The 15000-nt window shown below is 48.6% G+C and overlaps 1 protein-coding gene across 1 annotated transcript in view; it reads right to left on the minus strand.

Annotated features, from left to right (window-relative positions):
- Positions 1-11099: 11099 nt before the first annotated feature.
- Positions 11100-15000, minus strand: part of LOC306818432 (rho guanine nucleotide exchange factor 7-like) — a 17595-nt gene continuing 13694 nt past the window's right edge. Inside the window, 9 exon segments of the mRNA XM_079336021.1 lie at positions 11100-11373; positions 11444-11498; positions 11686-11782; positions 13402-13560; positions 13917-14006; positions 14120-14213; positions 14299-14523; positions 14600-14736; positions 14991-15000. The exon segment at positions 14991-15000 is cut by the window's right edge and continues 69 nt beyond it. Coding sequence (XP_079192147.1) covers positions 11251-11373; positions 11444-11498; positions 11686-11782; positions 13402-13560; positions 13917-14006; positions 14120-14213; positions 14299-14523; positions 14600-14736; positions 14991-15000 — 990 coding nt within the window. The 3' untranslated portion in view covers positions 11100-11250.

The following is a 15000-nucleotide window of genomic DNA, read 5'->3' on the forward strand; positions in this document are numbered from 1 at the left end:
TGTCATTTAATGTATTCATGTTCCTCACGTGAGCTTTGAAGGTCCGGCTGCTCCTCGTCTTTCAGACTAGAGCTTCTTGTCTCTCAGAGTTCACATGGAGCACACACACACATTACACTGCAGCTTTAATGTGTGTGTGTTGTTTTTCACACAGCAGCAGCAAACTGAGGGACAGTGCTTGGTAATCAAAGAGCTGAAAAAGAGAGGACACAGCAGTCCCTCCGTCACAGCCGTCCCTGCTGACTGTTTCCTGTCTGCGTCTTCTCAAACACTTTGGAGACAGAGTCCTGCACTCGCACCACGCTGACTGTCTGAACTTCTTCAGCGTATCCTGGACCGGATCAGGGGAGAAAGTGCCTGATTGGCTGATGTCTCAGCGAGTCACCTAATAGCTCTTATGACTCACAACAAAAAGGAAGTATCACTCCAACCCTGAAACCGTTTGAAAAACTTCACAGACACACCGTCGATGTCTTTCTACAACGTAAGGTCGTGTGTAGTGGTGTACTGTCCCTTTAATCAGGGCCTGACGAAGTGCCCCTGAGCAGGGGGACACTCTCTGCCCTGCACACAGCTGGCTCGAGCAGCACATGAAGGGTTAACAAGAGAGAGAGTAGTAAACTTTGATAAATGTTCAGTCACAGCTCAGTCACTGCAGCAGCGTGACATCATGAACCTGAGTCCATGTGGTGTCTCACTTCCTGTTACAATGCAAACATCAGTGTGTGTCCTGGACACACACACAGCTGCAGGCTCCAGCAGCTGTGTGTGTGTGTGTCCATCATAGACCAACTCCAAGCTCCACCTCAAACAACATCAAAGTGTTGAGCTCAGATCACTTTAACTGTGGACTCTGTCTGGATGGAGAACACACCTGTCACACAGGTGTCCCCACGTGCTGTTGTTCTCTGAGCACTCACACAACTTTTGTGACGTGTTGCTGTGTGCTGATCTGACTGTAGGAAGTGAAAGCATGCCGTGCAGGGTGAAGAGCTGCTCCATGTGCTGTTTAATCATGCAGCCTACTGAAGCCTGAACGAGGCTACATGCTGCATTAGACTTCATGTTCTGCAGCATCGCAGGCTTCTCACGCGCTGGACTCAGTTTCTGTGCTAATAAGTTATCCCCCCCCCCCCCCCTCTCCCCCCTCCCTGTTCACTCACTTGCTGCACAACTGCGATTGCAGACAAACAGCAGCAACAGTCGAACAGTGCAGTCTCGAGAGGGAATCCACGCACACACGCAATAAAGTCTGTTTGTATCACACCCACACGCGCGCGCGCGCGCAGAAAACTCACCAGTTGGGTTCTTGTTTTTCTTGAGGCTCCTGCCACAAAGACACTGCAGCATATGCGATCCTTTGCTGAAAATGTTGTTCCAAATAAACCGCATGGATTTGGCCGAGACGGGGGAGGAAGAGGAGGAGGTGTTGGAGGAAGAGGAGATGGGGGACGAGAGGCGCTCCGGATGCGGCAGCCTAAAATTCACCCATTGCAAGGGGGCTAATTCGCCCCCCTGTTTGCATGCCAGCAGAGCCGGCCAGGTGTTGGGCTCAGTTCGGCGGTGCTTCGGCCCCCCAATCTGCACCATAGACAAGAATAAGAGCAGGAAGCCCGGCTCGTCGCCCGGTTTCTCGCCCGGTTCCCCGACGAGTCCAGAGAGCAGCAACCGCACGTATTCCGCGTCGGTGTCGTCCTCGTGCGGCAGGTAAAGAGCAACCGCTGCAGCGTTTTTCTCCGCGGTCTCCTCCTCCGGCTGCCCCAGCGGCCGGTGGTCCTCAGCGGCGGAGGAAGGGTCGCTGCTGCTGCTGCCGCCCGGCCACCGCGGCGTGAAAAGCCTCCTCTTTAAACTGCGTCGTCTGCCGCGCGGCGCGGAGAGAGGAGCGGCAGCGGCGGACAGGCATGCGGCGGCGCTAGCGTGAAGTCGGCGGTACGCGGCAGCTGTCGGCTTCTGCACAAAAAACCATTGCATATTAGAGGGGATGGCAGGGGTCGGTGCGTCCGTCCGTCCGGGAGGGGGGAGGAGGAGGAGGGGAGGGGGCGCAGATTTACCGGGAGTCCGTCAGAAAGTCAGTGGCATCCCTGTTTCAGTACAACAGACAAGTACTGCAGCAGGGGGGCTCCTGACCAAACACACACACACACACACACACACACACACACACAGGCTGGGTGCAGGATCCTCCAGCAGCAGCAGCAGCAGCAGCAGCAGCCGGCTCTCTGGTCTGTGGTCAGTGGGCGCGCGCGCGTGGAGCGGACAGGTGAATCACGGCAGGGACTGCCCACTCTTGAAAAAGTCCTGATGAATATTTGATCCGCGTCTCGGCCTCCACTTCTCAATAATCCATCAGCTCCAATGCGCCAAGATGCTGCTGTGAGTCTCCTCTTTGATCCTCCTCTTCCTCACCTGGCAGCTGCTGCTGAAGAGGAGAAGCTGGACTGTCTCAGATAGTCCGGAACTACAGAGGAGGAGGAGATCAAGAGTCTGGCTCCTCTCGCGCTCCTCTCGTGCTTCAGCGTCTTCTTCAGCTGCGCTCGAGACGACCGACGGCCGGTGGGCGCGAGGAGGTGCACTGACTATCTATACCCAACCAGAGGCTGAGGCAGAGCAACTCAACCAAACACATATTCCGCGTTGCCCCTCCAAAATAAGAGCTTTTGACTTTTTATTTTTGAATCAAGCACACTTTCGTCCTTGCAGGGGCTTCAGGCTTCACACCATGAAGATGCCTCAGAAGCTTTACTGACACATGAGAGGACATGTTTGCTGCAGTTTGAGAGACACAGACAGTTTTTTCAGATTTGTTCTTTAACTGTTCTAAACCTGTAATATTCATTTAGCAGGTGTTTTTCTGCAGTGGGGAAAGTGATGATGAGACATGAAGTCACTCATCATCAGCATCCACAGCTTCTCCTCTCAATTAGAATCAGCATCATCATTTTCATTTCATTTTCACTGCTTCAAATGTTTTTAAATGCTGATGTTGACCCTCGACTTTTATTCTGGAGGAACCACTTGTTTCCGTTTTCCTCTGCAGCTTGACGCTGCTTGACACACCCCAGTTACGTAGACACGTGGTTCCCACATCGTCAGTCTGTGACTGGAAGGCACCGGCTACATTTGGAGAGGGGGGGGGGGGGAATCTCCACAACATGGAGCCAACATGCTGCAGGTTTCCAGGTGACTGCACACAGTTACACGACAGCCTGTTACACGACAGCCTGTTACATGACAGCCTGTTACATGACAGCCTGTTACATGACAGCCTGTTACACTACAGCCTGTTACACTACATCCTGTTACATGACAGCCTGTTACATGACAGCCTGTTACATGACAGCCTGTTACACTACAGCCTGTTACATGACAGCCTGTTACAGACAGCCTGTTACATGACAGCCTGTTACATGACAGCCTGTTACACGACAGCCTGTTACATGACAGCCTGTTACATGACAGCCTGTTACACTACAGCCTGTTACACTACATCCTGTTACACTACAGTCTGTTACATGACAGCCTGTTACACTACATCCTGTTACACTACAGTCTGTTACATGACAGCCTGTTACATGACATCCTGTTACATGACATCCTGTTACATGACAGCCTGTTACATGACAGTCTGTTACATGACATCCTGTTACACTACAGCCTGTTACATGACAGCCTGTTACATGACAGCCTGTTACACGACAGCCTGTTACACGACAGCCTGTTACATGACAGCCTGTTACACCACATCCTGCTACACTACAGTCTGTTACATGACAGCCTGTTACATGACAGCCTGTTACACTACATCCTGTTACACTACATCCTGTTACACTACAGTCTGTTACATGACAGCCTGTTACACTACAGCCTGTTACACGACAGCCTGTTACACTACAGCCTGTTACACTACAGTCTGTTACATGACAGCCTGTTACACTACAGCCTGTTACATGACAGCCTGTTACATGACAGCCTGTTACATGACAGCCTGTTACACTACAGCCTGTTACATGACAGCCTGTTACACTACAGCCTGTTACATGACAGCCTGTTACATGACAGCCTGTTACACGACAGCCTGTTACATGACAGCCTGTTACATGACAGCCTGTTACATGACATCCTGTTACACTACATCCTGTTACATGACATCCTGTTACACTACATCCTGTTACATGACAGCCTGTTACACTACAGCCTGTTACACGACAGCCTGTTACATGACATCCTGTTACATGACATCCTGTTACATGACATCCTGTTACATGACAGCCTGTTACACTACAGTCTGTTACATGACAGCCTGTTACACTACAGCCTGTTACACTACAGCCTGTTACACTACAGCCTGTTACACTACAGTCTGTTACATGACAGCCTGTTACACTACAGCCTGTTACACTACAGCCTGTTACACGACAGCCTGTTACATGACAGCCTGTTACATGACAGCCTGTTACACTACAGCCTGTTACACTACAGCCTGTTACATGACAGCCTGTTACATGACAGCCTGTTACATGACAGCCTGTTACACTACAGCCTGTTACACTACAGCCTGTTACATGACAGCCTGTTACACGACAGCCTGTTACACGACAGCCTGTTACATGACAGCCTGTTACACTACAGCCTGTTACACTACAGCCTGTTACATGACAGCCTGTTACATGACAGCCTGTTACATGACAGCCTGTTACACGACAGCCTGTTACACTACAGCCTGTTACATGACAGCCTGTTACATGACAGCCTGTTACACTACAGCCTGTTACATGACAGCCTGTTACACTACAGCCTGTTACATGACAGCCTGTTACATGACAGCCTGTTACACGACAGCCTGTTACATGACAGCCTGTTACATGACAGCCTGTTACATGACATCCTGTTACACTACATCCTGTTACATGACATCCTGTTACACTACATCCTGTTACATGACAGCCTGTTACACTACAGCCTGTTACACGACAGCCTGTTACATGACATCCTGTTACACTACATCCTGTTACATGACAGCCTGTTACACTACAGCCTGTTACACGACAGCCTGTTACATGACATCCTGTTACATGACATCCTGTTACATGACATCCTGTTACATGACAGCCTGTTACACTACAGTCTGTTACATGACAGCCTGTTACACTACAGCCTGTTACACTACAGCCTGTTACACTACAGTCTGTTACATGACAGCCTGTTACACTACAGCCTGTTACACTACAGCCTGTTACACGACAGCCTGTTACATGACAGCCTGTTACATGACAGCCTGTTACACTACAGCCTGTTACACTACAGCCTGTTACATGACAGCCTGTTACATGACAGCCTGTTACACTACAGTCTGTTACATGACAGCCTGTTACATGACAGCCTGTTACACTACAGTCTGTTACATGACAGCCTGTTACACTACAGTCTGTTACATGACAGCCTGTTACATGACAGCCTGTTACATGACAGCCTGTTACACTACAGCCTGTTACATGACAGCCTGTTACACTGCAGCCTGTTACATGACAGCCTGTTACACTACAGTCTGTTACATGACAGCCTGTTACATGACAGCCTGTTACATGACAGCCTGTTACACTACAGTCTGTTACACTACAGCCTGTTACATGACAGCCTGTTACACGACAGCCTGTTACACTGCAGCCTGTTACATGACAGCCTGTTACATGACAGCCTGTTACACTACAGCCTGTTACATGACATCCTGTTACATGACAGCCTGTTACATGACAGCCTGTTACATGACAACCTGTTACACTACAGCCTGTTACATGACAGCCTGTTACACAACAGCCTGTTACACTACAGCCTGTTACATGACAGCCTGTTACACTACAGCCTGTTACACTACAGCCTGTTACATGACAGCCTGTTACATGACAGCCTGTTACATGACAGCCTGTTACACTACAGCCTGTTACATGACAGCCTGTTACACAACAGCCTGTTACATGACATCCTGTTACATGACATCCTGTTACATGACAGCCTGTTACATGACAGCCTGTTACATGACAGCCTGTTACATGACAGCCTGTTACACTACAGCCTGTTACACTACAGTCTGTTACATGACAGCCTGTTACATGACAGCCTGTTACATGACAGCCTGTTACACTACAGCCTGTTACATGACAGCCTGTTACATGACAGCCTGTTACACTACAGCCTGTTACATGACAGCCTGTTACATGACAGCCTGTTACACTACAGCCTGTTACATGACAGCCTGTTACATGACAGCCTGTTACATGACAGCCTGTTACACTACAGCCTGTTACACTACAGCCTGTTACATGACAGCCTGTTACATGACAGCCTGTTACATGACAGCCTGTTACACTACAGCCTGTTACATGACAGCCTGTTACATGACATCCTGTTACATGACAGCCTGTTACATGACATCCTGTTACATGACAGCCTGTTACATGACATCCTGTTACATGACAGCCTGTTACATGACATCCTGTTACATGACAGCCTGTTACATGACATCCTGTTACATGACATCCTGTTACATGACATCCTGTTACATGACAGCCTGTTACATGACATCCTGTTACATGACAGCCTGTTACATGACAGCCTGTTACACTGCTGCAGTGATAAAGTCACTTTAAGAAGAGTAAAAAAACAGAAACATGTTGTTGTCTTCAGTGTCAGGAACATGATGTGAACATGATGTGAACATGTTGTGATATGGTGGTAAGGAGGTGAGGAGGTAAGGAGGTGAGGAGGTGAGGAGGTAAGAAGATAAGGATGTGAGAAGCTTAGGAGATGAGAAGGTAAGGAGGTGAGAAGGTAAGGAGGTGAAGAAGGTAAGGAGGTGAGAAGGTAAGGAGGTGAAGAAGGTAAGGAGGTGAAGAAGTAAGGAGGTGAGAAGCTTAGGAGGTGAGGAGGTAAGGAGTAAGGAGGTGAGGGAGTAAGGAGGTGAGGAGGTAAGGAGGTGAGAAGGTAAGGAGGTGAAGAAGTAAGGAGGTGAGAAGCTTAGGAGGTGAGGAGGTAAGGAGGTATGGAGCTAAGGAGGTAAGGAGGTGAGGAGGTAAGAAGATAAGGATGTGAGAAGCTTAGGAGATGAGAAGGTAAGGAGGTGAGAAGGTAAGGAGGTGAGAAGCTTAGGAGGTGAGGAGGTGAGGAGGTGAGGGAGTAAGGAGGTGAGGAGGTGAGGGAGTAAGGAGGTGAGGAGGTAAGGAGTAAGGAGGTGAGGAGGTATGGAGTAAGGAGGTGAGAAGCTTAGGAGGTAAGGAGGTATGGAGCTGAGGAGGTAAGGAGGTGAGGAGTAAGGAGGTGAGGAGCTCAGGTGAGGAAAAGGATGGACACAGCTATGTTTCACAGTCAGTACACACTACTATCCATGTTGTATGATATAACGCAGGTTGAACGTGTGCTGTTGTTTGAAGGAGGATGAACAGCTGACTCTGTGTCGTTACTCTGTAAATACAACTCTCACTTCCTCTTCCATCCTTCATGTTGGCTGTCATCACCTGGTCAGCCCTTCAGTGTCCTCACTCACCCTGTGTGATGGACGGAGAGAGGAAGAGGACACTCCTCTCACTTCCTCGTCTGCAGGTGAAGAGCAGAGAGACGCTGTCAGGACATTCCTGTGTGTAACTGTTTGTTCAGGCTGCTGTAAACTGGTCAGGTTTGTCTTCGTCAGTCCAAGCTGTCTGCTGGGAGCTTTATTGATCAGGAGGAGGAGGAGAGGATGGAGCCCTGCCTGAGAGGCTGAGGGTCTCTAACACTTTGACTAAAGAGCTTTAAAGGATCATCGTACCCTCCATTCATATACTATATACACAGTGACGTGTGCAGACATCTCTAACATGCTCCTGCTCAGCTCAACTCACGTCCAACTCTTTGATTCTTAAAATGATGAAGCACATGTACGAGGCAGTGCTCCCCCTGATGGCTGTAAGGGGGAACTGCAGGTGAGTGAGACATGGAGGAGTGCTAATGAAAAAGGATTTATTGTCTTTATCTTGAAGGGTTTGTTCAAAAGAATTTAAATAAACTATTTAATACAGTTATCACTTCCCTAAACTGTCGGATCATTTCTCCTCCTCATCAGAACTCTTTCACACATTTAAACAAAGCTTCTCCTGATCTTCTTTATTTTCTAAAGATTAGATTGCGCACAATTTTATCATCAATGTTCTGAAAGAAAAAGAGAACATTAAAGTCTAAATATTATTCATAAATGTTAATAATATATTCTGATATATTATGAGGCAGTAAAGTTTTCTCTTATCAACGGACTGCAGATAGTCCGGTCTCTGTCGCCCTCTTCTGGTGGTTTGCTGAACTGTCCCTGGTTTCGGTTGTTCAACAGGTGATTGTGATTTTCATTGATTGCTCCACCAGAAAACTTTGTCAGTTGCTGCGTTTGTCTGAGGGAGAGTCTATTCAAGGTAGCAGGAGGTTAAATACCTGGGTGTTACTATCTCTAAGGACTCACATTATAGAAAGAAAGTATTATGTTGGAAAGTAAAACAATTCTAAATTCATGGTTACAAAGAGATTTGTCTATATTTGGTAGAATATTATCTAAAATGGAAGCTCTGTCATGTTTTATTTACCCAGCATGCTCTTTAGCTATCCCCAATAATGTGATTTAAAAATCATTTAGAAAAATAGACATTATATTAGAAAGGGGGATGTAGTGAAGTCGATAGAAGAAGGGGGTAATGCTATCGACAGGACGCACAACGTGGCGTGGGTTTTTTTAAATTTAATTTAATTTTTTATTTCATATAAGATGTTTTGTATTTTATGTTACAGTACAGCACTTTGGTCATTAAAGTTCTGTACAAATAAAGTTGGATATGTTAAAGTTTGAGAATCAGACAATATCAGTGGTCAGACCATCCAAACTTCAGATAGAGACAGAATCGAACTAAGCTGGTTACCGCTAAAAGAAGCTAAAAGCTAAAAGAAGCTAAAAGCTAAAAGAAGCTAAAAGCTAAAAGAAGCTAAAAGCTAAAAGCTCAAATAAACAAAGGAAGAAGCTAACAGCACTCACCGCTTCGTTTATCATGTTAGCTGTGCATTTTTAGGGTAATAAATAAATGCATAAACAGATAAACAAAGACTTCCGCTTTGACTGAATCGCGAACACAAATATAGCGCTCGTGTAATGGTTGCTATAGTAACGGCGTCGGTAACGTGAGCTGACGCTTCCTCTATGTAACAAAACGGGAGAGTCTCTTCAGTGACCAGCAGGGGGCGCTCTTCTGAGTCTGTTTAAGGTACTACAACTTCTTTTGTAAGATAATTAATCAAAATAAACTTTAATTTCTTTTTTAATCTTTTCCATCATCTGACTTCTTTAAAAACAGCTTAAATAAAACATTCAAAAACATAAATAAACATTTTAAAGTCTTCAACCAGAGCTGCAGTTATACGCACTGTTTTTCAAAATAAAACTAAACTATAAAGTGAGAGAAATGTGACATTATGAGAAGCCTCGGCACTGTCGGCAGACAGCAAAACACAGAGGGAGGAGTTAAATATCACACACAGCGTGATAACGTTTTGAACCGTACAGGAAGTAGTTCAAAACACTGAACAGGAAGTAGTTCAAAACATCGAGCAGGAAGCAGCCACGGTGGGCAATTTAAAAGTGAGACAGAAGACCAACGAGGAAGAAAAACAGATGCATTTGTTTACTCGCTTTTGTTTTTCTGCCTTTGTGATTGAAAAGTTCCAAAACAGCTCAAATAAAGTTTATCATTTTCTAACAGTCTTACCCTTTAACCCCTAAAGTCTGTCAATCTCCCAGGTCGGGCCAGCGTGAGAAATAAGTCATGAGGAAGAGCTTCCTTCAAGAAAGAAGGCAAAATATCAGATATAAACTTGAAATATGGTGTTCATCCCCGACATCTGCATCATGTTTGTTTGTGTGAGAAACGTTGCCATCTGTCAGAGGCTTAAATAAAGTCACGAGACTGAAGCGCTGGATTGAAGGTTTTATTGAGGGACAAACAGGTGAAATAAATAGACGGAGGATGATTCTTCACATCTCCTGTAATCAACACACATCATCAGTTCAATACGTTAGTCAGACTTCAGGTCCGGTAGAAAAACAATAATCTAAAGCAGCAGTCTGGAATAAAAACACAGATACAAAAATAAGGAATCATTTTACAGTTTGTTGCATATTGAAGGTGTAAAAATCATAATAAAAAACAATAGTTGACTGTGTTGCATTGCTTAGATTTGAGTCTTTAAATAAAACAATCTGTATAATGTGTATTTGAAGTAAAAGAAAGAAACGCGATGCTTTCCGAGTCGGACTGAGAAAATCAAAAGAGTTTAATAATCCAAACTGGCCTCATCAGATCTGCAGACGTCTGTGATTGTTCTCCGCTTATTGTTTTTATCTTCATGTTTAGGAGGGAAAAACTCAGCTGCTCAGATTGTACAATGAAAGAAACGCACCATGGTCCCGTCTCCATGACAACGGCTGCTGGACGGCCGACACACAGTCATGTTTGTCCTGCATGTTGTTGCGAGGACGCGTCTAAGGACTCTTTGGAGGTCGGAGACATCGCTGACGCAGCGCGGCGTCCAAGTGTCCGCAGGAAGTAACCACATACAGGATTAAAAGACAAACACGCAGAAACAAGGAGAAGTGATTGGTTCGTCGAAGGCGTGAAAAGCAGCACGCCAGACGGCGACCAGCCGGTGTGATGTCACAGCTTCACGGTCTGTTGGATGGCAGCCGGTCTCTCTCCTGGTCCGGTTCAAGTCAAAACGGTTTATTGGCAGCTCGTGTCCGAAGTACGAACCTCATTTGGCCCCTTTGCAAGTCTAGAATGAGTCTCCAGTCCGGTCTGAAGGTGACGGGGGTCAGTCCGGTCTGAAGGTGACGGGGGTTAGTCCGGTCTAAAGGTGACGGGGGTTAGTCCGGTCTAAAGGTGACGGGGGTCAGTCCGGTCTGAAGGTGACGGGGGTTAGTCCGGTCTAAAGGTGACGGGGGTCAGTCCGGTCTGAAGGTGACGGGGGTTAGTCCGGTCTAAAGGTGACGGGGGTCAGTCCGGTCTAAAGGTGACAGGGGTCAGTCCGGTCTAAAGGTGACGGGGGTTAGTCCGGTCTGAACCCGACGGAGGTCAGTCCGGTCTGAACCTGACGGGGGTCAGTCCGGTCGGACCTGACGGGGGTCAGTCTGGTCCGGTCTGAACCTGACGGGGGTCAGTCCGGTCTGGATCTGACGGGGGTCAGTTGAGGTTACAGGTTGGTCTCGTCCCAGGTGGGGTCGTTCATGCTCTTCAGGACTCTCCGGATGATTCTCTCCAGCTCCTTCCTGGCTCGCTGCTCCTCCTCCAGCGTCCTCTTCATCCTCTTGTTGTCCTGCAGACAAACAAAGATGGAGGTTTTGAATCCACATCCGGCTGATCCGGATCAGCACGCAGTGACTCACCTGTTTCAGCTCCTGGACTTCATCTTTCAGACAGTACACGGTGTCCACCAGACCCCTGCAGAGACACCTGGGATTACTCCGTCTGTCGGGACTCATTCAGATATGCTCTCTCTCTGCGTCCTCCCCCCCCTCCTCCCCCCTCACCTCTCCTCCCCCCCCCCCCCCACCTCTCCTCTCCCCCACCTTCCCCCCCTCACCCCCCCCCCCCTCACCTCTCCTCTTCCCCCCCCCCCCCCCCTCACCTCTCCTCCACCACAGTTTGTCCGTTGCTCTTCGTCTCCTCCACGATGATCTTCTCCTCCTCCGGGAACAACATGTGGACGTTCTGCCTGCTGGAGCCTGAGCCAACAGAGACCACAGTACAGGTGATTAACCCTTCACACACACACACACACACACACACACACACACACACACACACACACACACAGAGACACACACACACACACACACACAGAGACACACACACACACACACACACACACACACACACACACACACACACACACACACACACACACACACACAGAGACACACACACAGACACACACACACACACACAGAGACACACACACACACACACACACACACACACACACACACACACACACACACACACACACACACACACACACACACACACACACACACACACACACACAGACACACAGAGACACACACAGAGACACACACAGAGACACACACACACACTGAGACACACACACACACAGACACACAGAGACACACACAGAGACACACACAGAGACACACACACACACTGAGACACAGAGACACACACACACACAGACACACACACAGAGACACACACACACACAGAGACACACACACTGAGACACAGAGACACAGAGACACACACACAGAGACACACACACACACAGACACACACACACAGAGACACACACACACACACACAGAGACACACACACACACACACACACACACACACACACACACACACACACACACACACACACACACACACACACACACACAGAGACACACACACACACAGACACACAGAGACACACACAGAGACACACACAGAGACACACACACACACTGAGACACAGAGACACACACACACACAGACACACACACAGAGACACACACACACACAGACACACACACAGAGACACACACACACACACAGACACACACACAGAGACACACACACACACACACACAGAGACACACACACACACACACAGACACACACACAGAGACACACACAGAGACACACACACACACACACACAGAGACACACACACACACACACACACACACAGAGACACACACAGAGACACACACACACACACACACACACACACACACAGAGACACACACACACACACACACACACAGAGACACACACAGAGACACACACACACACACACACACACACAGAGACACACACACACACACACACACACACACAGACACACACACAGAGACACACACAGAGACACACACACACACAGACACACACACACACACACACAGACACACACATACACAGAGACACACACAGAGACACACACACACACACACACACACACAGAGACAGACACACACACACACACACACAGAGACAGACACACACACACACACACACAGACACACACACAGACACACAGAGACACACACACACACACACACACAGAGACAGACACACACACACACACACACACACAGAGACAGACACACACACACACAGACAGAGACACACACACACACACACACACACACACAGACAGACACACACACACACACACAGAGACACACACAGAGACACACACACACACACACACACAGAGACAGACACACACACACACACACACAGAGACAGACACACACACACACACACACACACACACACACACACACACACAGCAGCTGAAGGGTTTGGGATGTGGTCAGCTGTGTGACACGTGTCTTACGAGAAAACGAGGCCGTCCTGTAACTAGTGGCCGTCCAGATACTGTCATAATCAGAGTCCTCTGATTGGTCAGAAGACGGCGGGTTACCAGGGTTACCCGTGACAGTGAGGCTGGTGTCAGCGAGCACGTGGTTGTGCATGAGGTCAGTCCCTTGCCAGGCTGGACCGTAACGTGAATGCACGGGGGGGGGTCGGGTTAAATCAAATTGAATGTGGGCGGGGAGAAGAAACAATGTCGGATAAAAAAAAAAAAAAGATGGTTTGGGATAAAAAAATATTTTTATGGGGAAGTTTGAGCCAAACACAAGAGAGAGAGGAAAAGGACATGTGGGATGAATAAGAGTGGAAGGTGAGGAATCGAAGGGTTCAAGAGGTCAGTGAAAAACCACAGATTTAAAGGAGGAGGAAGGAAGGGAAGACGCCACACAGAGGAGAGAGAGAAACCTCATTAGAGAACAAACAGGTGTTAGCATTAAGACACTTAGCGCTGTGCTAGCATGCATCTGACGTGCTCACTGGAGTTGAGAGTCTGTCGTGTTTTGGCGCTGGTGCAGTACGCCTCGATCACTTTCAGAATCTGAGCGTCTTCCTCGAGAGCGGCCGTACCTGAGAGGAGGAGACGCAGCAGGGTGAGGAGCTCGCTCTGCACACCGCCCCGTCTCACCAGCTTTTCAAACACTTTTAAGGATTGCTGTATTTTCTCTTTGGTATATATTCACTTTTTCTCACGGAGAAATCCTCCTCCGAAGGTTTCCTCTCGGGTTTCCTCTTTGGGAGCAGCTTCTTCATGTTCTTCGGGCTTTTGCTCAGATCCTACAAACACACAGAAGCATTGAGCCCGGCAGCCGTCTTCACATCAGTGAACACAATCAGCATGCTTGTTTCTCGTGTGCAGCACCTCCTTCTGGCAGAGCGCAGCACAGGGCCGCAGAGGAGGCGCAGGGCGCAGGCAGCTCAGGCTCCAGGGTTTGGGTGTGCTGGGAGGCTCCAGGGGCCCCCACATGGGGCCGCTGTGTGTGCTGCCTAACGAGGAGGGATGGGGGAGTGTGTGGTAGTTGCTTCCTGAGCCGCCGCCTCCTCGAGACTCGGAGTGTCTGGACGGAGTGCCGGGTTGAGAGGGCAGCTACGAGGAGCAGAAGGAGGAGATGGTGAGAGAGGAGCCAATCGTGAGTCACTGCGTCGACATCCTGCAGACTTACCGTGTGACACACAGACTGAGGCTTGTGTGTGTGTGTGTGCACAGCCGGGGTGTGTGTGTGTTTGGTGAGGAGGTCCAGCCAGTCCTGCAGATCGTGCTGATTGTTACAAGCAACCTGAATCCGCTCACCCTGCCCGCCTGCAACACACACACCAGACAGAGAGAGCAGGCGTAAACTATGAGCTGCACCAGGGGGGCGGAGCCAAACCCAGCTGGGTTCCACGCCAGCCAATCACAGGGCTGACATATAGAGACAACCAGACACAGATGAGTCAGCAGGTAACCAGCTGAGTGGACCCACGCCATGCACGGGGAGAACATGCAGACTGCACTCAGAGAGGGGGATTCAAACCAGCAACCTCCTCACTGCAGCTTGAACTGTTTGAGCTGACCTGATATCTC

The sequence above is a fragment of the Symphodus melops genome (genome assembly GCF_947650265.1).
Source record: "Symphodus melops genome assembly, chromosome: 23".
In the NCBI taxonomy this organism is placed as follows: Eukaryota; Metazoa; Chordata; class Actinopteri; order Labriformes; family Labridae; genus Symphodus; species Symphodus melops.